The sequence below is a fragment of the Micromys minutus genome (genome assembly GCF_963924665.1).
Source record: "Micromys minutus genome assembly, chromosome: 1".
In the NCBI taxonomy this organism is placed as follows: domain Eukaryota; kingdom Metazoa; phylum Chordata; class Mammalia; order Rodentia; family Muridae; genus Micromys; species Micromys minutus.
In genome coordinates this window covers 79934551-79962547 of record NC_137969.1, presented here as the reverse complement: position 1 = coordinate 79962547, position 27997 = coordinate 79934551, and the positions used below count along the sequence as shown (strand labels likewise).

General features: G+C 40.2%; 1 protein-coding gene across 3 annotated transcripts; it reads right to left on the bottom strand.

Annotated features, from left to right (window-relative positions):
- Position 1: 1 nt before the first annotated feature.
- Positions 2 to 27580, bottom strand: DARS2 (aspartyl-tRNA synthetase 2, mitochondrial). Of its 3 annotated transcripts, none has more exons than XM_080938901.1 (17): positions 27444 to 27580; positions 26059 to 26158; positions 22609 to 22675; positions 21501 to 21602; positions 21030 to 21125; positions 19421 to 19544; positions 18747 to 18793; positions 16632 to 16738; positions 15102 to 15171; positions 12217 to 12396; positions 9783 to 9890; positions 8508 to 8570; positions 5600 to 5752; positions 3337 to 3555; positions 3038 to 3148; positions 2068 to 2143; positions 2 to 316 (listed from the first exon to the last, which is right to left on the bottom strand). In XM_080938901.1, the coding sequence occupies exons 1-17, from the start codon at positions 27451 to 27453 to the stop codon at positions 105 to 107; spliced, it is 1845 nt and encodes a 614-aa protein (XP_080795027.1). In that variant the 5' UTR covers positions 27454 to 27580; the 3' UTR covers positions 2 to 104. The 3 variants fall into 3 exon arrangements, with proteins under 3 accessions (XP_080795027.1, XP_080795026.1, XP_080795028.1); XM_080938900.1 differs by having other exon boundaries at positions 26959 to 27568; XM_080938902.1 differs by lacking the exon at positions 22609 to 22675 and having other exon boundaries at positions 27296 to 27568.
- Positions 27581 to 27997: the final 417 nt, after the last annotated feature.

Sequence of the window (27997 nt, the reverse complement as noted above, 5' to 3'; positions counted from 1 at the left end):
CAGAAAGCCCTAATGGTACATATGTCCACAATTGTGTAGCTTGTGTTTCTTGGTAGTGATTGTCTCTACATAGAAACTTGATTCTAAAGTCTGTAGCAGGTCAATTAAGAGCTCAAGTATTTGGAAGGTGTGGATGCACTTTCCTCTTCTGAGTCTGTTGGCCATAAGACGTGGATATGGTAAGGCTTCAGTTCTTCTGGAGACACAGAGTCTGGAGCATTGCTCATAAGGTCATGTCCTCGGTAGGATTTAGGGAAAGCTATGACATCTCTGATGCTGGGTGCTCCTGTGACAAGACATATCAGTCTGTCTAACCCTGTGATACAAATACAAAAATACAAAAAAAAAAATACAAAGTGAAAAAGATGAGAAATGTATAGCTGCTTAGCTATGTATTATTGGGGGATTGTCAAGACAGGGTTTCTCTGTGTAGTCCTAGGTGTCCTGGAACTCACTCTGTAGACCAGATTGGCCTTGAATTTAGAAATCCACTTGTCTCAGCCACCATCACCCTTATTGATGGGCTTTTTTTTTTTTTTTTTTTGAGACTATGTAGCTCTGTCTGGCCTCGAACTTAAGAGCTATGCTTGAAGGCTAGGAAGACATGCACCACCATACCAGCCCTGGTCTTTCTTTAAAAGAGGAAAAAAAAAGTTGGGGCGGGGGGCATGGCTTTATGCAGTCTAGACAAGTGCTTTACCACTGAGCTACATCCTCAGGCCTGAAGAGAATTTTGTTTTTGAGATAGGATTTCATGTAATCTAGGCTGGCCTGGAACTCTTCCAGATATTTCTACTGTTTTTATTATGTGTGTGTCTGCAGGTTCACACACAAGTTCTGGAATTAAACAGCATTGGAATTAAAATTGTGAGCTGCCAGATATGGGTGTTTCAATTAAAATGCAGGTCATATCTGATGCACATAAGAAATGACTGGCAGACTGGAGAGATGGCTCAGCAGTTAAGAGCACTCACTGACTGCTCTTCCAGAGGTCCTGAGTTCAATTCCCAGCAACCACATGGCAGCTCACAACCATCTGTAATGAGATCTGATGCCCTCTTCTGGTGTGTCTGACAGCTACAGTGTAATAAAAATAAATCTTAAAGGAAAAGAAATGACTGTGGCAGCATGCACGCACAGATTCAGGTCTGATAGTCTCAATGGGGAAGTGGACATGAGCTTCTACCCCAAACCAGGAAGCTATCTGCAACTGACGCTTGTAGGGGAAAAATTAGTTTTCTCTAATTGAGTCTCTGGGTATATTAACCACACTTGATGGTAGGCCCCTTGCCCAGCAGTAGATGGCAAACATAAAAGGAACCCAATGGTAATTTTATAGACTTGCTGTTGGGGCAGTCTTTGTCTTGCTGGTCTTTTGCTTGTATATTATTGGTTTCTGACTTTGTGTTAGTTCTTTGTGTGTATGTATTTACAGATTTTTCTTTTTGTCTATTCTTTCTAAGAATGGGAAGGAAAGAAGAAAGGGACTGGAAGTGGGGAGGTGGGTGGGAGATGGGAAGGATCTGGCAGGAATTGGGGGGAAGAAAAGCTGATCAGAATAGAGTGTATACTTTTTTCTTTTTTTGAAAATATTTAAAAAAAACAATCACTACTTTATGTGCTTTATTTTTTGCCTGAATATGTATCTGTGTGAAGGTGTCAAATACTCTGTCTGGAACTGGAATTATTAGAGTTATAAACTGCCACATGGATGTTGGGAATTGAACCTAAGTTTTCTGGAAAAACAGCCAGTGCTCTTAATTGCTAAGCCATATCTTTGGCCCCTAAAGTTTTTTTTCTCCGATTTAAGAAGCAACATCACCACCACCACCTTTTCGGTTCTCTGCAGGAGAAATAGGCACTTTTGTTGTTTTGTTCTTAAAGGTGGGGCTGATGTAGATTTCACTGTAGTCTTGGCTGACCTAGTAGAATTTGCTATGTTGATCATTCTGGTCTTGAATTCACAGATATCTGCCTGCTTCTGCCTCACAATCCTTCCCCTTAAACTGAGAATCTGAATTTTGAGCCATGGAATGGACTTTAGTGCACAGAAGACAGATTGTTTACCTAAGGCAATTCCTCCATGTGGGGGTGCCCCGTAGTCTAAAGCCTGAAGCAGATGGGAAAGCAATCTCACATCTTCCTGAAATACAAAGCACATTTTATTTATTTAAACAGAAATGGAAAGTCTTCTGTCATAATGTGACAATAAGTACCAAGCAGAAAGTGAAGTTCAGGTTAAAAAATGACAGGACCTAATTGTTCTAAAAACAAACAAACAAAAAACCTTAAGAGGGCTGAAGTTCAAAGGAATAAGACAAGTCACTCCTGTATCTCTATCTCGGCACTCTGGAGAAGGCAGGAGGATACTGAGTACCAGCCTAGCCTAAGTTATAAAGCAATAACACAAAAACCAAACGCATGCAAAAGCCTACATATTTCTTCCTCTTAATGCTATCACTCACTGGAAATGACAATTTAGGAGTTTCGTTCTCTCAAGAGCCATCCTTCAGTTCCTGCACTACAGGAGACAAGGTTTTGCTAGTCCAAGCTTGACTCAAATACATAACCATACTTAAGCCTCTTGAAAGGTGAGATTTCAGGCTTGTGCCACCATTGTATGGCTTTGGGCTTCGTGACTTGGGCATATACCTGCTGCCTCAGTTTCTCATCTTTAAAATGAGATTAATGAGTTTCTACTTACAAAAATTACTGTGAAGGTTAAATAATATGCCAGTGTATCTGTGGATATGGGGTTTTTGTTTTTTAGTCAGGGTCTTGCTATGGCCTGGGACTCAAGGCAGTCCTCATTAACTATTGCAATTACATGCATGAGCTACCATATTTGGCTAAGTAGCATACAGCCCCTGGCACACAGTAAGCATTAATGAGCAACTATTATTATCACTTGTTCTTCCTAATGTCACATAAAACAGGAAGAGAAGCTGACACTTTGTATCTACTAAGCTCTCTATTTAAAATGTTTCATAAAACAAAGATGTGGGTAAAAAAGGAAAGGTTAGAAGGCATCCCATACCTTTAGCAATGTTTCCAGGATGTACCTCTGTAGCTGTGCATCATGAATTCGGACAGAACCACCTCCTATCTCATTACCATTTAAAACCAAGTCATAGTGTTGGCCACGAACCTACAAGACCACAGAACTTTTATGTTACAGAAAATTCCTGGTTTTCAATTCTACAGGCTCATGACACTACCTGAACACAATTTATTAACAGTAGGCTCAGTTTTTATCTTTGGTTCTCCTGAGTAGATCTGGAAGTTCTTTGTATCTATTTAGATACTTGCTTTTTATTTGGAAGTATAGGTCAGTACCTTTTCCGGCTCAGTATAGAGGAGGTGAATGTCACTAGAATGAGGAGCAGTAAATGGGTGGTGGGCTGACTCCAGCTCCGTGGGACTCTCTTCCTTGGCAAGGAAGAGTGGAAAGTCAACTACCCAAAGAAAAGAGAACAATGCTGGGTCTCGGAGCACCATTCCTCTCATTTCCAAGAGGTCTGCACACTCTAGTCGTAACTTCCCCAACAAAGAACACTGTGAACAAAAGATACAAACGTCAAGTTAGCTTCTTGTCAGAGTGGCTAAATTCTGAAGACCGGCCAATTAGTAGATAAGACACTTTTTCTCAGGAGACGATGAGGATGATCTGATTGCCAGATAGATAACTACACAACCATCAGCCTGAGCTGCCTGTGTGAGCACCTTATACCCCAGTGACCAGGATAACAGCTCCAGAGCCTTATAGACCAAGCTTGGAGCCTCTTTGTTGACTTACTAATTTCTTAAGTAAATGGAGATAAAGTACCTACTCCACTGAGTAGTTATTTATGTACTCACTAATTTACTTTTTTCCCCCCAAAGCAAGGTTTCTCTGTGTAGTCCTGGCTGTCCTGGAACCTGCTCTGTAGGCCTTGAACTCAGAGATCTACCTGCCTCTGCCTCCCAGTGCTGGGATTGAAGGCATGCTCCACTACCACCTGGTTCATTATTAATTGAGATGAAGTATTGCTTTATTTTCTAGGTTCAACTATTGGACTCAAGCCTGCCTCAGCCTCCTGAGAAGCTGGGACCACAAGTGCACATGGCTTCATCTGGAATAAAACCGTAAAGTTAAGTGAGACCAAGTACATAAGATATAGAACCCAACACAAAATGGGGGCACTAGTTCCTGAAGGGTGATGGTGAGGATCTAATGAATGTCTGACATGTACTTAGAAAATGTTGGCTGTTATCAGAGGTGGAATGAATTTTGAGGGCTGAGAGGTAAAATGCTTGTCATGGAAACATGGGCACCTAAGCTTAGCTCTCCAGCACCCATGTAAAAGGCAGATGTGTTTGTGACTGGAGCAGTTGTGGGGCAGACAGTGGATCCCTGGAACCCACTGAACAGCTAGTCTAACTAATCAGAACTTCAGTACAGTAAGAAACACAGCCTTAGAATGTAAGGTAGAGACTGAGGGAGACTACTCAGTATTAACCTCTGGCCTTCATACTTACATGTGCACACACCCATACATACACCACACACACAGACACACACACACACACACACACACAGAATGGTAATTTAGGAAATAGTAATGGCCTAGATCTTATTTCTTCACTGACTAGCTATGCACTTAACCTCTGCACCTTTCTGCTTCCCCTCCACCTATGTTCCTTCCCCTCTCTGATTCTCTCTTAAGACATGGTCTCAGCTATGTGACCTAGGTGGCCTCTCCTCCTTTCTAGCTCTCTTGAATGCTGGGATTACGGGTATGTATGAGCTGGTATGCTCAGTCCTATGAGTTTTAATATTCATGTTTCACTTGTAATATTTTGTGTGGACCTTTCAAACTACACCTACTTTCCTGTCTATTCCCTGACAAAAGTGATTCTGTCAGTCATAGCTGCACTTAGCACCTGTAACTGGAAGTCCTGCCTTGACTGTACCAGTTGAGGGGCAGCAGTCCAGCAGCCCTCCCCTCAGTGCTTAAATTGTGCCTTCATAGTTTAAGGAATGCATTCTGTATAAAAGTTTGTAACTACTAAACTTCTTTCCAAACCTTCAAAATATTATTTTCATAGCTGTACTGATCTCCTAATGAGTCAATTCTGATGTAAATAAGACCAATGAGGTTAGTAATAATGAAAAGACTCCAGTTTTAAAATTTTCATTTTGTGTGTAAGAAAATGGGAGAGTTGGAGAGAGAGACAGAGATGGGACAACTTTTGGAAGTCAATTTTCAGGGATCAAATGCAGGCCATGAGATTTGGCAGCAAGTGCCTTTTGCCACTGAATCATCTCACTGCCCCAAGGCTCTAGTTTTGGTTTGCTGGTTTTGGCTTTATTGAGATAGGATTTCACTATGTAGTGTAGGTTGGTCTCAAACTTAGAGGTCTTCTGAGTTCCACACCACTGTGCACAAAACAACTCTAGTTTTTATATAGTGCATTAGAAAGTACTGAAAGACATTTACATAATGACTTATGCAGAGCAGCCCTACTTTACGAAGCTAACAGTCCATTTTAAACATGCAGATAAGCGTGGAGAAGAGGCAGCTTTCAATAGGCCCAGGTGCTTACACAATTTACTTACTGCTTTCTCATGTTCCCCAGCAGTCAGTAGCACCATGTCGTCTTCTTGTATCTCCATCAGTCTGGCTAATTCCAATCTTTCCTCCTCCATTATGAATTTAGCAAATGGTGAACTCCAGTTCTTCCTGGCATTCAGGAATATTGGTAGGACTTCCTGGATAAAGAAAAAGGCTTATTAATATTTTTTTCCAAAGTGAGATGGATTTGTTTTCTCATGGTACAAAGATTTTTTTTTTTTTTTTTAATACTTATTTCTTTTGTGTAGACACACCAGAAGAGGGCATCAGATCACATTGTAGGTGGTTGTGAGCCACCATGTGGTTGCTGGAAATTGAACTCAGGACCTCTGTAAGAGCAGTCGGTGCTCTTAACCGCTGAGCCATCTCTTCACAGAAGAAAACTTGCATGACTGTCTTAGTTCATGTTCCTATCACTGTGATGAAACACCATGACCAAACCTCGAGTTGGGGAGGAGAGGGTTTATTCAGTTTACATTCCATGTCAATGTTATCATTGAAGAAGGTCAGGACACAAACTAAAATAGGGCAGGAACCTGGAGGCAGGAGCTGATGCAGAGGGGTGCTTGCTCAGTCTGCTTTCTTGTAGAGATGAAAACTGCCAGACCAGAAGTGGCCCCACCCACAATGTGCTGGGCCCTCCCTCACTGATCATTAATTGTAAAATTATCTTAAAGCTGGATCTCGAGGCATTTCCTCAACCGAGGTTCCTTCTCTGATAACTTACAGCTTGTGTCAAGTTGACATAAGAGCAGCCAGGTCAATGATTCTCTTTTTCACCATGAATCCTTTCACAGTGATATAAAACACAGTTTTTTAAAGTTAGTCCTGGGGTGTAGGTCTGTAGGCTCAGCTACTCAAAAGATTACAACATGAGGACAGGAGGCTTGTACTTTCCTGACACCTGCCTGAGTTACAGAGTGAGTTCAAGGCCAGCCTATACAACTTCATGAGACCCTGTCTAAAAAGAGGAAAAATTAAAGGAGCGCAGAGGACATAACTGGTCAGTGGTTGAGCACTAGCCTACTTGAAGGAGGCCATAAGAAACGTCTGTGAACTTCGCTTTGTTTTTACTTCTGGCAGACTGCAAGTGAATGGAGTAAGAATGACGGAGATGAGAGCCAGTGAGCTGGCTCTCAGGTGAAGGCTTATGGCCTCTGCATGTATCCCATCATGCACACACACATATATGATAACAATAAGTAAATATGTTTGTAAAAATGGAATAATCTGTCTTAGTTTTCTGAATATGGGGTACAGATGTAAGCCATTATGCCCAGTCTGAAAGACTATTTCTATAGAGGAAAATAGAAAGGAAAGATGGTTCTTTAATATAACTTTATGAATAATTTTTCAGTGTTTCATTTTCTAAAAATTTGCTGACTCATTCCTTCCCGCTTTCTTTTTACCCGGTACTGATAATCGAACCTAGGGCCTTGTACTTGTTTAGCAAGCACTCTCCACTGAGCATCATCCCTGGTCAGTCTCAGTCTCTTTAGAAGGTTGAGACAGAGCTGAGTGGTGGTGGCACACAGCATTAATCCCAGCACTTGGGAGGCAGAGGCAGGCAGATCTCTCTGAGTTCAAGCCCAGCCTAGTCTATAGAGGGAGTTCCAGGACAGCCAGAGCTACACAGAGAAACCTTGCCTTGAAAATCAATTTAAAAAATTAAAAAGGTGAGATAGGGTCTCACTGTGTGATGTTTCTGCCTCAGCATCCTGCCTTTGTGTTTCCTTCTTATTGAAATATCTTCATCTCTCTTTAAGCTTTGAGTCCATTTAAAAAGGACTTTGAGAGCTGGGTGTTATGGTGCACACCTGTAACCCTAATGTTTAAGATGAAGGCTGGACAGTCAAGAACTCAAGGACACTTTGGCTACACCCTGCCTTAAAATTCAAAAGAAACTTAAATATTAATTTCTTTGTACCGTAAACTTAAGTATCCCTGCCTGTCGTCATTCTGTTCCTGTTATAAATGACACTGTGATGAGCACAGAGTGTCTTTATATCAGGACACTTCATCTAAAGCATATCACAGAAAATGCTGACACTAAGCGCAGTACTCTTCATTTTATTTTTTTGGTTTGTGTTCTGTGAGGCAGAATCTTAACAAATCCAAGCTGCCCTTGAACCCCTGATCCTCCTACCTCCATGTAAATGCTGGGATTACAGGAGTCTGCCATCGTGCCTGGCTGCCAAGATTCTGGGAAAATGGCCAAGGCAATTTACATGTTCAGGGACATAAGAATTTCCCGATCCAGCTCCTCATTTTAGAAATACTATCCTCTAAGACCAGAACACAAAAATGTGTTGGTGGAAGGGGTGTTCATGGTTGTAAAAAAGATGTAGAAGGAAGAACCAATAAAGCCTTTTCACTGTTGTCGCGCCACTGCTAAACCCTGACCACCAAGGCACTATTCATTTACTTAATTCTTAAAACTGGGTTAAAGTTCTTTTGTTGATGTAAAAACAGTATGGTTGAACTTACAGTATGGAAGTAAACTCAACTGTCTACACTGGTCTTTCAGTAAAACTAGATGAGCAGCAAAAATATGATCTGAAACACTGACTCCCAAACCTTAGAGCTCACTAGCTGCTCTTGTGTTCCCATCATCCTACATGGCAGATTGCAACCACATGAACTCCAGTTCTGGTGGATCCAGTGCCTCTCTGGGTCCATGGGTACCAGGCATGCACTTGATCCATCCATCCATCCATCCATCCATCCATCCATCCATACATACATACATACATACATACATATATACATACATGCAGGCAAAACACTCACACACAAAACACAAAAGTAAATCTAGAAAAAACCAAAACCAAACCAATACTAGAGTCTCCGAAATTGATAGTAGAATAGACTCCCACAAAACACTGCTCTTACCTGGCTGAAATGGTGAGTTGCAAACTTTCTAATGAACTCAATGTCTTCCTTCTTTAAGTACTTCTGATGAAAGGAAATCAAAGTAGACCCATGAATATGGCACCCAGCTTTATGAACAGGTTCACAATGTCTAGTAACATATAAACATATTTGTGTTTTTTCCAGTGAAGAGTGGAATTTAATAAAAATGTGACTTCATAATGACACATGTTCTAAGGCAATGCTGTAGCCTGTGCTGGACCATTGCTTCCCAGTTACACAGTCTCACTGCAGACTGCCAAGATGGTCACCAGAGACTGTCATGTACTGTGCAGGATACGGACAAAGGTGGGTGGGCTCTGCAACTTTCCGATCAAGAGGGTCCAAGAGTTTGATTATTGCAGTTTCTTTAAATATATGCTTTCTTAATCACCTGAATTCTGAATTTTTGATTGATTTTTTTATTTATTTAGAGACTGGGTCACTAGATGTAGCTCAGGCTCACCTGCCGCTGAATAAGTAGACCTCAAATCCATAGTGAGCTGCCTGCCCTTAACCTTGATTAAAGGCATAGGGTACCACATCCAGCAAGACTGAGCTTTTAATCAACATTACAAATATAGTCTGCTGCCTATGTATCCACATGGGTATAGTCTTCCTTAGGTACACACTTTCTTCTTTTTTGTTATAAATTTTAAGTTAACATGTATATTTATTATTTATATGTTGCTATTTATAATTTATATTATTATTATTCAGCAAGAATGATATATTTTAGAATTATAACATAGTAAAAAAAAAAAAAAGTCAATTTCTTAGTATTTACAAATTCCTGGCATCTCATTCAAACAATAATTTTAGGACTAGGTTGTTGTCACACACTTATAATGTCAGCACTTGGGAGGTTAAGGCAAGAGGACTATAAGTTCAAGGTCAGCCCAGGCTACATGTGATTCTGTCTAATTAACAGAAATAAATTAAAAAGTGTTTTATAATTCTTTATATAATAATTTTAGTGACACTAACTGACTTTCTATAAAAATCACCTTTTTTGGAGACAGTGTCTCACTACCTAACTCTGGCTGGCCTAGAACTCATCTTGTAAACCAGACTGGCTTCGAATTCACAGATTCACCTGCCTCTGCCTCTCAAGTGCTGTGATCATAGGTATGTCCTACCATCCTGACAGAAACAGATTATTACATTATCCTTTCTCAAATGTTCAGGTACCGGTATTAAATATATTTTATTCCAGAATACACATTCTAGAGAAAAGCAGAATTGTGCATCACTTACTGCTCCTTCATGAACACATATTGCTTTCACAGTTCCTTGGGGCTTAGCTAGTGCATCCTGAAGAAATCTGATCTCTGTATTTCTGAACACATCACTGATATCCACAATCTATAAAATGGAAAGCAAAAAGGAATGACTAGACAAAGTCATCTTCACTTCAAAACATTTTACAAATAAGACTTTTTTTTGCTTTATATTTTTCATGTGTATGTGGTGTTGTATTACGGTTGCATTGTTGTATCTACATAGGCACATGTATGGGTGCACATGTACATATAGAGGTTGGAGGTTGATGTCAGGGATCCTGCTCCGATGCTCTTTCACTCTATCTATTGAGACAGGGTCTCTCAATCAAACCCAGAGCTCTTGACATAGCTAATTCTGTTAGTCCACTTGCTCTGTCTCCCTTGGGGGAGACACCTTTAGGGGCCAGAATTACAGGCAGGTTTCTTGATTACCCAGCATTAACATGGATTTTGGGGACCTAAACTCAGGTCCTTATACTTATGGCAAACACTTACCCACTGAGTCATTTCTCTATTCCACAGGTAAGATTTTTAAAATAATTTTATATACTTATTATTGTGAGAGGGATGTATGCTTTAATGTGTGTGTGTGTGAGTGAAATAATGCTTGGTGAAGGTCAGAGGGCATGTGGTGAAGTGAGTTCTCTCCTTTCATCTCAGGTCATCACAGAAGTAGAGGAAAAGGTAGGTGTGTGCAGACCACAGACAACTTGTGGGCATTTCCTCTCTCACTCTACCACGTGGAACCTTGAAATCAAAGTCAGGTCATCAGATCTGCCAACAATCACCTCTTATCGCCTCAGCCATATTGCCAGTCCAGAAACAGGATTTTAAAGAAACAACTAGGGCTGGAGAAGTGGTTCAGTGGGCTAAAGCAAGATGGCCAGAGTTCAAATCCCCAGCACCCATGTAATGCTAGAAACTGACCTTTGGGAGGCAGAGACAAGGGGATCTTTGGAGCTTGCTTTAAAAAGAAAAAAGAACTACATCTTAGTAATTTATCACTTAAAAAAATGTATTCATACAGTGTTACTGCCGGTTCAGCATTGGCCTAAGATCCTATTATGATAGACCCGGGATTGACTCTAAGCAGCCTCAACCAGTAGTCTGTATTATAAATAAGCAAACTAGGAATGGTTGTATATAAGAAGAATGTGCTTATAGTAATGACAATAATGGTGGTGCATGACTTTAATCCCAGCACTTGGGAGGCAGAAGCAGGTAGATCTCGAGTTTGAGGCCATCCTGATCTACAGAGTGACTTTCACAGCCAGGGGTACACAGAGAAAAACCAAAACTCCCAAACCTTGAAAAACCAAAAACCTGGACTGGAGAGATGGCTCAGTGGTTAAACACTCTGACTGCTCTTCCCGAGGTTCTGAGTTCAAATCCCAGCAACCACATGGTGGCTTACAACCATCTGTAATGAGATCTGATGCCCTCTTCTGGTGTGTCTGAAGACAGCTACATTGTGCTTATATATAATAAGTAAATAAAATTAAAACAAAAAAACCAAAAACCAAAATCTGAGTGAAAACAAAATAAAACAAAAGGAATGTACTTATGATCTTGTGTGGACAGTTTTTATTTCTAAGAACTGAGGTAGGTGTGGTAGTTCATGCCAGTATTCTCAGTGCCTTACAGGCAAATCCAGAAGAATCGCTGTGAGTTCTAGGCCCACCTGGGCTACAGAGTAGAACCCTGATTTTATTTTTTTAAAGAGTAAAAATCTTGCTCTTAATTTTTTTTACATGTATTTATTTATTTATTTATTTAGTGTGTGTGTGTGTGTGTGTGTGTGTTCAGGGGGCAGCTTTCAGAAGTCAGTTCTCTCTTCTGGGAAGTAAATGTCAGGCTTGACATAAGCAAGCATCTTAATTTTCTCTCTTTTTGTTTGGTTTGTTTTTGTTTTCTCAAGAAATGGTTTCTCTGTGTAGTCCTGGCTGTTCTGGAACTCACTCTGTAGACAAGGCTGGCCTTGAACTTAGAGATCTACTGCCTCTGCTTCCTGAGACCTGGGACTAAAGCATGAACTACCACCACCTGACACCTTAATCTTGCTCTGAGTATGACTGCACACACTTGTAACCCCATCACCTGTGAGGCTGAGGCACAAGAATCTCAAGTTTGAAGCTGGTAGCTTCTGCTGCACAGCAAGCTTCAGGGCCCCCATCTCAATACACACGCACATGACTTGCTTTTAGAAATGGAACTTGAGAGAAGTAGTGCAATGCTGACATGCCATCATCATCATCATCATTTGCGGTAATTTGGAACCAACTGAAGTAACACAGTAAAGGAACACTGAAAATATCCAATCTGTATGTAGCACCTGTAAATTTCTTCACAATGCTTGAAAGGATGTCTGAACTACGTGGGAGTAGTCCTGGAAACAAGAAAAAAAGTACCTTCATCCCAAAGCGAGTATCTGGCTTATCAGTTCCATAGGTGGCCAGTGCCTCAGCAAAAGTCATGGAAGGAAAGGGAATCACTAGAGGGTCTTTATCATCAGGCCAGGAATACTGCAGCAAACCCTCAACTAAACGCTGGATGCCAGTCTGGTCTACAAAGGACATCTCTATGTCAATCTGAAACCAAAACAATATTGAAACTAACATGAACAGTCACATTGCATACTTCTTGGCTTTTAGTTACCATATAAATAACTCTGCCCAGAAACAATACATGGTTAAGGGTACAAATATTATTATATTTTGCTTTTATGTTGATGATTGCTATAACATATATCAACTTTTATGTTTTAAATATCTCTGGCTGAAGGCTCAGAAAAGTAAGTGAATTGCTTACATACTGCAATCAGTAAGTAGTTAGGCTACATCTGATCCTGGTCTTTATGATTCAAAACTTGTGATTTTGCCATTTAATCACATTGATTAGTGGTACCTTAACAAAGCCAAATAAGGGTTTGGATATATTAAATATCAGTATACAGACTTATTTTTCTTTAAAGTTATCATAGTTCTTCTTTAAAAATATTTTGTATGTACGAGTGCTTTGCCTGCATGTTCACATATACACTTGGTGCTCCTGAAGGCCAGAAGACAGAGTCTGGTGTCCTGGGACTGAAGTTACAGCTGGTTGTGAGCTGCAATGTGGGTGCTAGGACCTGGCTCCAGGCCCCCAGGAAGACCAGCCAGTGCTTTTAACTGCTGAGCCATCTCTTCAGTCCCCACTCTGGTCTGTTTTTGGAGTAATGATGCTTCTATTAGTTTTATTTTTTGTTGTTTTTGTTTGCTTCCTTATTTGCTATTTGAGACAATGTTTCTCTGTGTAGCCTTGGCTGTCCTGAAACTTGCTTTGTAGATCGAGTGGCCTTAAACTCAGATATCCACCTGCCTCTGCCTTCTGAATGTTGGGATTAAAGACATGTCCCACCATGCTCACTTTAATTTTATTTTTTATTTTGTTCATGTAATATTTAATATGGGTGTGGGTACAAGTGTTCCAAAGCACCCACATGGAGGTAAAAAATAACTGGAGTCAGTTCTCTTTTTCACCTCACATAGGTTCTGGGACTCAAACTCAAGCTTCAGGTTTGTGCAGCAAGTGCTTTACCTGCTGAGCCATGTCACTGTCCCCTGGAATACTGATTTTTGATGGATAAGATTGTTTTAAGGACTTTATCATATTATAAACAGGGGATATCTGGCACACTTTAGTTGATGACCATTCACCTCTTATGAAAAGGACTAATGGAATAGATTAAAACTACTTTGAGATTCCATCTCTCTTCAGGCAGAATGCCAAGAAAACAAAGGATGGGAATGTCCAGTGGTCAAAAGCACTTTCTGCTCTTGCAGAGGTCCTGGGTTCAGCTTCCAGCCCTGACATGACAGACAGCCCACCTAACACTTCAATTCTAGAGCTCCTAGGAGCTGCAGGCATGCACCTGCAGGTAAAATACTCACACACATAAAAGCAAATCTTGCTGGGCATGGTGGGGCACCTTTAATGTTAGTACTCAGGAGACAGAGGCAGATCTTGATGAGGGTGAGGCCAGCCTGGTCTACTTAGGTAGTTTGTAGGCCAGCCAAGGCTACCCAGACTCAGACCTTGACAAAATTGCCCCACTCCCGAAAAAGAAAATCTTAAAAAATAAAAAGAACACAAATGATAATAAAGTGCTTGGCAGAGACAGGAGAAACAAGAAACCTTTGTTCACTGCCGGTGAGAATCTAAACTGCTGTGGCGATTATGGAAATCAGTACGAATGTTTTTCAAACAACTAAAAATAACTATTATATGATCTGGCTTTGTCACCCTTGGGTAAATAATCAAAAGCTCAAGTCTTAGCTCAGAGATCCTCATGCATCTCTGTTTTTTTGCTGTGCCGTTCACAACAGCTAAGGAACAAAACAACCTAGATAGTCATTAATCCATGAATGGATAAAGAAAATGTGTTATATGTACACAATGAAATTTTATTGAGTTATAAAGAGGAATAAGATTATGACATTTGTAAAAAATGAAACTGGAAATTATGTTCGGTGAAGTATCCCAGGTGCAGAGAGACAAGTACCCCATGCTTTATCTTATATGGAAGATTCTAGATTAAAAAAAATTTTTTTTAAATGATTTTATTGGATACATTTTATTTACATTTCAAATGTTATCCCCTATCCCATCACCCCTCTCCCTGCTTCTATGAGGGTGCTCCCCTAACCACCCACCCTGACATTTCTCTACACTGCAGCATCAAGCTTTGGCAGGACCAATGGCTTCTCTTCCCACTGATGCCCAACAAGGCCATCGTCTGCTACATATGCAGATGAAGCCATGGGTCCATCCATGTGTACTTTTTGGATTGTGCTTTAATCTCTGGGAGCTCTGGTTGGTTGGTATTGTTGTTCTTAAAGGGGTTACAAACCCCTTCAGGTCCTTCAGTCCTTTTTCTAACTCCTCCATTAAGGACCCCGTTCTCGGTTTGGATTTTCATTTTTATATGTGCATATACATGTTTAGGTATAGATCAGGGAACTGTAAGAGGGGAAAGAAGAGACCTTAAGGGAAAGGCATAAAAAGCAAGGTAGGATGCATATGATATAAAAGCGGAAAGAGGGCAATGGGAGAAAGCAGATCCATGCAGAGGCAGGGGGACGGAAAGGAGTTGAGAGAGGCTCAACAAAGTGAAGTGCACTGTAGATGAGACCCAGACACCCACTCCCTCTTATGTTCATTTCTACAAACGTGTAAAATTACTGTCCTGGTATTGAAACATCCTGGGTTATAGTAACATTAATCTTAAGAGCCTAGTAAAGTAATACTCAGATACCTGAGTAAACTCTGGCTGTCTATCTGGTCTTGAGCCTTCATCTCGATAACACCGGGCGACCTGAAAATACCTGTAATAGAAAACTAGAGTTAACCTAGTCTTCATTTTAAATGATCTAAACAGTTTTCCCCAAAGTGTTGGCAGTATAGGCTATGAAACTATGCAATTAATAACTATCCTTAAGAGAACTTTACTTTTTCAGTTTATTTGTGGTGCTAAGGCTCAAACCCAGGCCCTTGTGCATGCTTAGCAAGGATTCTACTATGAAGCCATTTCCCAGACTCAGAAACTTTATTATGCTCAAATCTAATCAGAAATATAGCTGATCCATGAGAGGCGAGTATTTTATAGATGTCTTTCTAAATGTAACACCTTTGGATACTTGCATGTTAGATGGGCATGCAACCCAGTTTACTGTTTCTTTAAGATGTATTTTCACAAGCTGTAATACTGCTTGAGGAGCTCTGAGCCTCCCTGTGCCATCCATGCTAGCTCTCACCCTCACCCTCAGAGATGGAGCTCTCCCTGCCTCTGCAAGTCTAGCAAATAACACTCTTCTTTTTAAAGCTAAATTTAAAAATTAATGAAATTGGGGCTGGAGAGATGGCTCAGTGGTTAAGAGCACTGACTGCTCTTCTAGAGGCCCTGAATTTAATTCCCAGCAGCCACATGGTGGCTCACAACCATCTGTAATGGGATCTGATGCCCTCTTCTGTTGTGTCTAAAATCAGTGACAGTGACTCATACATAAAAAAAAAAGTAATAAAATTCTGTGTGTATGTGTGTGTGTCCACACAGAAGTCCACAGAGGCCCAAGGTATCAGATCACCCTGGAACTGGAGCTACAGATGGTTGTGAGGTACCTGCCCTGGGTCCTGAGAACGGCACTCAGGTCCCCTGCAGGAGCAGTACATGCTCTTAAGCCCCAAAACATTTTTCTGGCCTGACTACCATATTTCCCTAAACAACATAATTTCAAACAATCAGTATTTATTTTATAATTTTCAATATATTTTCAATGTTTATTTTGGTTAGTTTCAAAGTTGTTTTTATTTATTATCCCATTTTTTTTACTAGTCTTATTCACGTGAGAGCAGAACCTTATTTTTAATGTCCTGTCAGAACTACTAGCTTTGTGCCTAATGCCGCCTAATAAATCTTAAATAAATAGTGACTTCTATAATTTCTAGGGGATGGGCAATATTAAAACTCACATAAAAATGTAACCTCTTCAAATCAGACAGCTTTAAAATTGTTTTATTATTATCGGGGGTGGGGGGCATGTGCAGGTGTGAGGGTACATGTGTGGAAGTCAGAGGACAACGTTGTGGGTTCAGTTTCCTCTTTCGACCTGTAAGTAGGTTCAGGGATTGACTCACATTTCCAGCCTTGTGTGGTAAGAACATTTACCCACTGACCCATCTCACCAGTCCCGGATCAGGTAAGTTTGGTCCCTTCTCTCCCCCATAGTCTTTCCTCTTCCTTTTTTGGAGGAGTAATAGCATTACCAAAAAACAAGAGTCTGTTTACCTGTCTAAACCACCAACCATCAGAAGCTGCTTAAATTGCTGAGGACTTTGAGGCAGAGAATAAAACTTTCCAGGTTCCCTGGATGGTACTAAAAACTCCTTGGCACCCTTTTCAAGGGAGGGGGGGAGAGGTAACAGAGAGAGAGAGAGAGAGAGAGAGAGAGTGAGAGAGAGAGAGAGACATTATTGAAAAATAAACAAACAAAAAACCCAAGCCAGGTATGGCAAATGCCTGCAATTTTAGCAGCACTCGGGAGGCTGACACAGAGGAATAGTAAGTTCAATGGCACTGACCCACATAGTAAGGCCCTGTCTCCATAAAACAACAACAACAAAACCTGAAATAAAATTAACAACAAAACAACTCAAGGTATAAGTGACTAGTACAAGTTGAATGCTTAAGCACACCAAGGAACTTACAGAGCAAAGTTCCTAGGGACTTACAGCTCTTGTTCATCTTATAGTTCCCAAAATAATTTACATACAATAAAATGTATTTAGAGACAGCTCTGGCTGGACAGAAACTCACGGAGATCCACCTGCCCCTGTCTACTTGAGTACTGGAATTTAGACATGTGCCATGCTCAGCAAAGACCAGCTTTACATGTTTGTTATGTGTTTGTGTGTGGGGGTTGGAACACATACATGCTAGAAGAAGCCATCAGAAAACAGAATAAAGTTCTCTGAAAGAGTTAACTGCTGAGCCAACTCTGTAGTTCTTAGAATACGTCTTAAATACTGCTTGTATATAACAGTTATGAAGTGTGTTTAAACAGTCTCAATTTTATTATTAGCACAACAAACTTTGTGCATCATTTGCTATGCAGGTCATTCTTAACTGCTTTTCTACATTAAACACTATGTTACTGAGCTGTATATGTAGTCCTTAAACTGCTTTTTTTTTTTTTTTTTTTTTTGTCTAAATCTACAGACTGAATAAAGAGTTATTAATTATCAGGGCTTTTTTTTTTTAATCTCAGTTTTCTTTTTAACAGGATCTTATTATGTAGACACAGTTGGTCTGAAAGTTGTGATCCTCCTGCCTTAGCTTCCCAATTACTGGTCCTATAGGCATGCATCACCTCGCCTGGTTCTTTTTCTTATTAATATAGCATTTTTTCTTTGTATCAAATCCAAGCCAACCATTTTTGCTGACTTCCTGAAAAAGTGCAGGAAGAAGAATATATAGGGAGAACCACAGTGGAGACAGATCCTTCCCTGATAGAGAATGAGATTGACCTATCCTTAGGCAAAAGGCCCTTCAGCTTCAAGGTGACCAAGGCCAACTGGCCCAGCAGATGAGTGGATCCTGCCATAAGCAATGAGGCTCCCATAGTGGCGACCCCACCCCTTGAGCTACAAACCATGGCAATCCTAGCCTCAGTAAACACAGCAGTAGGAACGATATTCCTGGAGCAGGTGCTGGCTAGAAAGCTCTGGCTAGGGACAAATGAGCCCAAGGAGAACGAAGCCACCATAAGTTAACGAGTTCTTTGTCAGTCATTCAGAGAGAAGGTGGAAGTGAATTTGGAGCAGGTTTAGGTTTTTAGAATGGAAGGGATTAGAGCAGAACAGTTGCTTTTAGTGCACACAGAAATTGCCTCTTTAACATTTTTGTATTTTTTTAGTTGAGACAATTTTTTTTTAAGATTTAATTTTCATCTTTTCAGTTGTGAGCCTTAGCTTTTATTGGCTGAGTTATCTCTCCAGCCAAGGACTTTATTTTACTTATGTTTCTGTTGGTATGTGGGTATGTGTTGTATGAATGCAGTGTCTACAGGCCAGAAAAAGGTGTCTGATCCCCTTGAACTCGAGTTTAAGTACTTGCTTTTCACTGCTGGCCCATCCCTTCAGTCTAGTTCAGACAGCTCTTAATAAACAAGGTTTTAATAAAACATTCATTAATGGTTTGCATCTAGAAAACTTACAGAAAAGTCATACAGAATAAAAACATCCTGACTCAAAACGCTGACTCACATAATTTTCTCAGTTCTTAAATAAGACCCCTGAGGTAGTAAACAAAGTAAATAAAAATGGGCCAAGTAAATATAAAAGCAAAGTGATTGCTTTTATAAGGAAGGGGATATCAATAGTAAAATGATAAGTATATACATACTCCAGGAGTCCTCTTAAACAATGTTGGGGTTTCTATATCCACAAACCCTAAAAAGAGAGAAAAATTAGTAATAATTAGGAATTTTCCAAGTACAATGTCAATAGTGAAATAGAAATCAGAGGCTCCCTTTAATTAGGAAGATGTCTGAAGTAAGAAAGACAGATGCAAGTTAGTTTCCACAAACCCAAGAAAGCTAAGGCTTTACAAACTAACTCTGTTCATCTGTGGCATCTGTGGCAGTTAGTGATCTGGATATCTGATGGATTCTGGTCTACTGCAGTGCTCTGCATTAGAAATGTCCTGCCGGCAGAGCCAGGACGAAATGAGAGCAGCACCAAGCAGTGCTCTGTTTGACTCAAGGGAAATGTCAGACTTCCCATGCTGTACGAGAATGATAAAGAATTAGGCAAACTTGGCTAGGCACTCTAGTCTACACCTGCAACCCCACAATTCAAGAGATGCAGGAGAGGGTGCTGGGGAGGGACACTTATGACAGAAACAACCAAAGACTGTCCTCAGTAGTGGTGAGAAATACTAAGTACTGTAATAGACATTATTACCTTTAAAAGACTATGTCTGTCATCACAGTGATTGATTACAGACTTTGGGAACATGTGACCTAACAGTGGAGGGAATATACAGTAAAACACAGTACACACTCAGGTTTCCCTTACCGTGCAGATTACAGAGATATTCCCGCATTTTCATGACCATCTGTGACCTCAGCCGCAGATTGTACTGCATTTGGAAGCTGCGCAGATCTAAGTACCGATACTGCAAACGAAGTGCCTCTGTTTTCTACACAAATGAAGAGTTTCATGCTTAAATATTTTTGAACATGAAGAAGGTAGTTATCTTTATTTTTCCTAATTTACATTTATTTAATGGTAGTGGTGGGGTATGTGTAGGTGTGTGTCTGTGCAAATGAGAGCAGATGCCCTTGGGCCCCTGGAGCTAGAGGCATCCTCAGGAGCTGGAGTCAAGGGCATTGTGAGCCACTTGAGAAACAAACTCAGGTCCTTCCTATGATCTGTGCACATTCTTACAACTGAGTCATCTCTCCAGCTCAGCTTTATTTTCAAGGCTGTAAATCCTTATATTCATTTTTGTGCTAGAACTTAAAAAAAAAAAGTGCTTTAATGTGGGTAGCTCAATTATTTTATACCAGAAGTAGAAATAGTAAGAAATGTCTATAACTTCGTTATCTGAATGTTTACCTTAGGAAATTTATTTTCTAAAATAAGGTCAACTTTGTAATTATATTAACTTTTGCAATCAATGAACTTAAATATAGGCCTTAATGGTCATTTAATTAAAAATCTAATAGGACTGGGGAAATGACTCAGTTGGTGTTTAGTTCCACTTCCTGTCGCTTTAGTAAAATATGCTAACAAAAGCAATTTAAGGGAGAAAGGGCAAATTTGGCTCCCAGTTCTAGGTTACAGCCAATTACTGCAGGAACGTCAAGGCAGCAGGAACAGTCCACCTACAGTCAAGAGCAGAAAGCAAGGAAGGAATGCTACCCTCCAGTGCTTAGCTTACTCCTTCTCACTCAGTCCAGAGCCCAGGCCGTGAAATGTTTGTTGCCTCCTACATTCAGGGTTTGTTTTCTCACATCAGTTAATTCTATTAAGGATTCCCCTCACCAGGTGGCGCCGGTGGCACCGCATGACTTTAGTCCCAGCACTTGGGAGGCAGAGAGGCTGAGTTTGAGGCTAGCCTGGTCTACAGAGTAAATTCCAGGACAGTTAGACTCTATCTCAACAAAACAAATTAAAAAATTAGGTATATACAAGTCTGTAATTGTGACAAACTTAAAAATTATCTGGGTATAGATTTTTCCTTTTATTCATCTTTAAATCTGGTTATACTTGGTGCTGGCTACCTCTGACAAGCTCTCAAACGCTTGGCTAAGATCATCCTAAATCCATAATTCTATGATTGGTAAGTTAAGAATTGCACTAAGTACACATTTTATTACAGTTACAAGTTTCAACTTAATAGGAAAAAAGATTACCCTATGCAACTTTGCCATTCCCAATATAAATTTCCTTTCAACACTTTATTTAATGGCAATGGGAAAATCCTGAACAATAGGATACTTCAAATCTTAAAGAATCACATTTCAATCTGTCTGCACCTCAAGGACATGATGAGCTCTCAGTACTATAGAGTAACTGATTAAAACATACTCATTTTGTAGAAGGTAAACTTTTACTTTAAACATTCTGGTAACTGTTGATCACTTTCTAGATATTGGATTTTGTCAATAAGACACCTCACCTTCACAAAGTCTTTAATTTCAAAGGGCAGCTTTTTGCAGGCATTCAGGAGCTCAGCTGTTTTAACTTTGATTTCAATGTCACCTGTTGGCATTTTCTTAGACAGAAAAAAAAAGCTATTTTAAAAAGTCATTTTTCAGGACAGGTATTCAATATACATTTGTAAAACACATGCATTTGTATATGTATGTAAAATGGGTCAAATATATTGTAGATTATAAATAATAAAAGTCTATATAATCTTTACATTATTGTTTGTATCTGTGGCCCATAAGACCCTTTATCAGCAAATATCATTATGTATTTGTCAACGTTGACAGACATCTTTTTGTGCACACTTAAATATTGTGACATCTGTGAATCCGAGGAACTTCAATGCAAAGTATCCACAAGGGACTCAATCTATATTGTTAATGTATATGCAGACACCGTAAATGTACAAAGGAAAAGTTCCATTCCTTAGACTACTAACCGGATTCTCTTGTCCTGGAGGACGGGAGATAACTGTCCCAGATACTCTCACCACAGACTCCACAGGGGCTTCACACAAAATCCTCCTCACAGACGCACCTGACTGCAAAATAAGGGGTGGGTGGGGGCAGTTCCAAGAATAAATGAACTTTCAAAACTTCAGTAAGTCTACAGCTTATAAAAATGATATTCACAGCGTATGTGCTGTAATATTGGAGTTGTATTGATGTTATTACAAGAGTTGGTAAATTCTATTGTCATGTTAGCTCCATATAATACAGCCAGTAAGACCACCAAAAACCCTCCCTCTCTCCTTTCTTTAGATAGGGCCTCAGTAGAGCCCACACTGGCCAGAAACTCAACCTTCCTGCCTCAGCTTCCCCAATACCAGGATTGTATGCACTACCATGTCCACCAGCTATTTTTAATTTTAAATAATTAATTTTTGAGACAGGGTTTTACTATGTAGGTCTGGCTGTCCTGGAACTCGATATATAGACTGCTGTCCTGCCTCAAATTCAGAGTTCCACCTGCTTCTGCCTAAATACTGTGATTAAAGGCATATGCCACTATTCCCAGTTTACCAGTTCTAAATTGCCAGGTTGGCTTTAGTGTGTGTTTACATGTATCTGTGCACACACCTTAGGTTGCATGTGGAGGTGAGAGGACAACTTGAGGAGTTGATTCTCTCTTTCCACCTCATGGGTTCCAGGGTTGTCAGCTTGATGGCAAGAACGTTTATCCACTGTGCCACCACCACAGCCTTAATTACATCTCTGCCTTTGGCATACTTTCATATGTGTGTGTGTGCGTGTGTGTGTGTGTGTGTGTGTGTGTGCATGTGTGTGTGTATGAATGATAAGGTCTCATGTAGTCCAGGCTGGTCTTGACTGACTTTTTATGCTGAAGCTGATCTTGAATTCTTGGTATTCTTGCATTTGCTTCCCACTGATGTAATTTATCATAATAATTTATCATGTATTAATGTTGTTTTCAGTTTTTATTAATGGCTAATTCCTGAAATGAAACACTTTGATCAAACATTTAGCTTAAACTGCCATCTTAGCAAAGCAGCTATGAGATAATGATGGTAGGAAGTCTTGCATTACCTCATCCTGGGGAATGAGAATCTGAACAAGACCGTGGCAGTCTCTTAGGACTAAGAAGGTGTTTTGCCTGAATAATGGGAAAGAAAAAAAGAGAATATTTTAGGATAAAGTCTCTCAGCTCAAAATTAAAGACAAAACCAGTAATGAAAAAAATTCATGTAATTTCTCCATTTTTATGATTATATACTTTTATAAACTGCATTCATGCAATTTTTTTTTTTTTTTTGAGAAAAGGTCTGGCCTTGTTGTCCATAAACCTGACATCTTCTTCTTCAGTTTCAGTAGCTGAGATTATAGGCATTATTGCCACACCTGGACAAGTTGTTCTTTTCAGCTTGGATTTCTATTAATTATTCATATAGCTACTAATTTGCTATATGCCACTCATTAATGACAAAGTAGATTTAAATTTATTTATTTTTTTTTTTTTTGAGACAAGGTTTCACTGTTTAGTTGTGGGTGGCCTGGAATTCATGCTTCAAATTCACAGATGTGTTTGCCTCAGGACTTTCAGTTCTGGGATTAAAGGTATGCACACCCATGCCTGTCTAGATTTAAAGTTTTTCAGTCTGGTTGTTGCCAATGTCTTTTTGAAGTGTCAGGGAAGCATGCAACTACTTGTTTGAAGAGAAATTCCTAGAGGAGCTGTTCAGACCTGTGCTCCAGGCTCTTCAAGCACTTAGTAGCATGTTGAGAAAACAGTAAAGGTCTCTATTCAACCAGAAGCTGGAATCATGACAAAAAGCCCGAAGACTACTTAACTTTAGAGATTCATTCTAATTTCGAGCATGTGTGTGCTCATGGGTGTGTACATGTGAATGCAGGGTTCTTGGAAGGCCAGTGGCTTGAAATGCCCTGGGAGCTGGAGGTACAGGTAGCTGTGAGCTTGATGTAGATGGGGGAACCCAATTCTGGGTCCTGCAAGGGGAGTGTTCATCCTTAACTCCGAGCCATCGCTCCAGCCTCTGAAAACGTTTCTTGAGCTTGCCTGCAACCTTGAGAATGAATTTCTCATAAAAGGGAATCGAAGACTATGGATTTTGTCAACCAAGGCTATGATGAAACGGTCATGAGACTTGATAGGTTCTGCAGAAGAGTTTTATATTTTCCTGATGCCTTTCTTCCTACATAGAGAAGATGATAAACTATCTTTCTTACAGGAACTCAATGCACTAAAATCAAATAAACCTTGGGATTTACGGTTGTAATACATGGTCTGGAATCAGCTTTAATTATACCCTGTGTGCAAACAATTATTTGCTAATTATGATGGTTAGCACTGCCTGACTTCTTAATTTTTGCTGCAAAGAACAGCGGCTCCACTGTCCTGGGGTCACTGTTCTTGAAAACAGATGGTTCTAAAGTCTTTTCTGAGGGAACAAGTGTTTGTTCCAAGAAGGAATCTGGGCACAACAGTTTTAGTCAACTTAGGGGTATGGTTTTATTTCTATATAATAACAGTCAAATTTCTAGAAACTAGATATATAGACACATGTCTTTAATCCCAGCACTCAGGTGGCAGAGGCAGGTAGATTTCTGTGGGTTCTAGGCCAGTCTGGTCTACATAGTGAGTTTCAGGCCAAACACTGTAAGGCTCTGTCACCAAACAAAACAAAACAAAAGGCTGCTGTTGTATGGAGTACGTGGAGCACTTGTGGAGGTCTAATTGACAAGGTTTCAACCCAAGTCAGTGAGCTACATTAATCATTTCATCATAAAAAAGAACAAAACCAGGGCTGGAGAGATGGCTCAGTGGTTAGAGCACTGACTGCTCTTCTAGAGAACCTGAGTTCAATTCCCAGCAACCACATGGTAGCTCTCAACCATCTGTGTGTGACAACCAACCTGGTGTGTCTGAAGACAGAGACAGTGTACTTATATACATAAAATAAATCCAAAAAGGAAAAGAGCAAAAGCTGTATCGGGCTGAATGGGAGCAAGAACTTATTTTTATTTGCCTATCCTTTCCTATGTCTGTAATCACAAAAATGGAATACATTCTATTAGTAAGTTATTCATTATTTAAGAGAATAAAAACATTTTTCACTGGCTTAACTCCTCACAATAAAAATTTGTTAACTTTGTAAACTCTTCTTTCACATATTAAAATCCAAAAATAATATTTTAAACAATTAGAAAATTTGATTGGGCACCCCCCCCCAGTTGAAAGAGATAATATACATTTTCCTTCTTCATTTTAAATAGTTTATTTATAAAGGGAAAACAAGGGCTAGAAAGGGGGCTCAGAGGCTTAGAGTGCTTCCTGCTCTTCCAGAGGTCCCAGGTTTAATTCCCAGCACCCAGATGGCAGTTCACAATTGTCTATAACTCTAGTTTCATGAATCAGACACCCTTCTCAGGCCTCTTTAGACACCCAATATGTACACACCCAAATATACATACAGGCAAATTATCCATACATATAAAATAAAAATAAATAAATAAATAAATAAAAAGAAGAAAGAAAGAAAGGCAAAGCAATGGAACAGCCATCTTCCAGCAATTCATCAAAAAGCAAATACGAAGGGAAAGAGAAGTGACAACCAATATACGTTCTCTAGGCCTTTTTGGAAAGCAAGGAGGTATTCCTTTGTCCACATGCATGTGACTCTACAGGGGTGATATTGCAGACATCAAGGGAAAGAATGCAGTTAAAAATGCTCCAAGAATGTTATGGCAAAGCTGTAAGAATCTACACTGTCACTCAGCACAGTGTTGACAGTGACATACAAGCAGGTTAAGAACAAGATTCTTGCTAAGACAACTAATGTTTGCACTGAGCATGCTGAACACTCTAAGAGCCATGGTAATTTTTCTTAAGTGACAAACATCTAACCACATTTTGAACTTCTTCAAAGAGTTAATGTGTTTCAGAACATAAGAGATGAGCAACAAACACAACAAATGGGTTTTGACTGGCTGGAGAGATGGCTCAGTGGTTAAGAGCACTGACTACTCTTCCTGAAGTCCTGAGTTCAATTCCCAGCAACCACACGGTGGCTCACAACCATATGTAATGGGTTCTGATGCCCTCTTCTAGCGTGTCTGAAGACAGACAGCTACCTAGGGACTCACTGCTCATGTTCTTCAGCCGTTTCTTTACTTGCATTTTGAATGAGGTAAGCTTGTTCTATGCTGTTGCTGCCTCACAGCTGGCTTACAGAATTCTAGTCTATTCCCACTAACTGGTTAGAAGAGCTTTTTAAAGTGAGTTGAGGATTATTTCAGTCCTCTGGTGGGTCAGGTTTTATCATTATACCCTTTAACCAATGATATTAGTATTTATCGAGAATGACAATATTTTTCAAACAGAACAGAAAATTCAGTGAATTCTGGGAAATTACAAAAATGGCAAATATAATTTTCTGAATGGATTAAAAACTGGTAAAGGTTGGAACTGTTTGGGAAAAATGACCTCCATGTATTCCTAAACCATTTTCTTCAGTTTACCTTCGGTACTGTATCCATCCACACAGAGTGACTTCTTGGCCTAAGTGGGAAGAACGCAGTTCTCCACATGTGTTGGTTCGAGCAACAAAGCTACTGAATTCTTTAAAAAGAGAAGAAAAAAGCAATTTAAAAGGCAACAGTGAGAATATCTGTAGTTTCTTTAAAATACTCTCCATTCATGATATATTAGCTGTTTCAGGTCATTGGGTGAAGTTAATAAAAATTTTAAATTATATATGCATTTTTATGTCTACCCACAGGTGTGGGGCCCACATGCCAAGGTGGCCCCTTGGAAGTCAGAAAACAACTTGTTGGATTCTGTTCTCTTCTTCCATTCACAATGTGGGTCTTGGGAGTGCATTCTGGTACCCAGACTTGGCAGCAAGTGCCTGCAGCCACTGATGGCCTGATGATGTTTATAAGATAGCCAGAATTTTACAACATCTCTATTGTGTTTACCTGCAAAAGTGCCAAGGCCCAAGCAAATAACTCCCCCAAGGTAAAAATGTGCATTCTGTTTAGAAATATAAGCCCTTTACACGACCTAGCGCTTGAATGGATGTAAAATTGTTAACTATCCACTTTGCTAAGTGAAATGCAATTTTAGAAATTACCTGTTTGACACTACAGTTATTATTTAGCTCTAGAACAAATATAGTTTATAACAATCATTTGTACATCAGTAAACTATTAAAAGTGTGGAAAAGATTTTATTTATTATTTTAGTTTTTCTATTAATAGTATACACTAAACAGACGGTCCTATCTGCCTTTTTTATAATCAAGAGAAAAAAAAACCTTGATTATAAGTAATAAGAGAATTAATGACTTGCTATTAAAATGCAAATAGGATGGGGAAACAAGCTGTCAAAAACAGGCTGAAGCTCATAGCTGCCTTCACCTGGAATTCTTTGTGAACTCAATGTCATATTTCTGGAAAGAGAACCCCAGATTGGCTGCATGGTCATTCCGATGGGTCTGGATAAACCCCTGCATAGATGACTTAACCAAGAACCAAGATACATGTTGAAGTCCTGAGATCTGGAGAGACACTCCCGAATCCCACGCTGCAGGTGTGGTGATGCTCAAAACCCGGTTTTCGGAATACCAGGGAACCCTTAAAATTCTAGTTCCCAAGCAAATGCATCCAGACCCTCCTCAGCAGAACGTTCAAGTATCTACAAAGTAGATTGATCTGCAAGGTCTCTAGAGCTCTTGAGTGAGTGGGTAGGGCAAACCTTCGTTAGTGCATCAGTTCCCCCCTGGAAGATCCCAAAGGATCCCAAACAGCAGCGCCAGCACCAGAGCGACCCCAGCCGGAAGGCCGGTCACCAGGCGCACTTCCTCCCTTTATTCCCACGTTTCTCGAAGGTGACCAGGGCATACGCAGAAACATAAGGAGGTACAGCTTCGTGTTTCAACTCTCCCAAACCTGGCGGCGCATCTTTGAAGTTTTCTGAAAGATGAAGGCGAACACATCCAAAGAGCTCTGAGGTTCGAACCCTCACACAGATCACATCCAGAAGCCCGTCCCTCTGACGCCCTGCGAGCGCCAAAGTTACGCAAGGATTTCGGTCAATCAGAGAGAGGGTTCCTCCGACTTGTTTACTGTGGGCGGAAGTTTGCGAGAAAGTTTCGCACCGGTTGGAAAACGGAAGAGCAACGCGGCGCAATAGGGAATTTGAGGCTATTGGTCAAGGCCTGCAAGCCTTGCCCTCAGTTAAAATGGCGACTTCAGTTGCTGATTTACGTGATATCGGCGGGCCACAGGAGAGGCTTTCCGCGTCGGCCGCAGGGCAAGTCGGGAAACGATTTTAAACTGGAGGGCGTGGCGTGTGTGGAGTTGCGCCTTCGCGAACAGGGGGTTCAAGTCTGCCTTTGATCACAGGAGCGCTCCAGAGAAGGGTCTTTGGGACTTCCTGTTTTTTGTGGGCCGACGC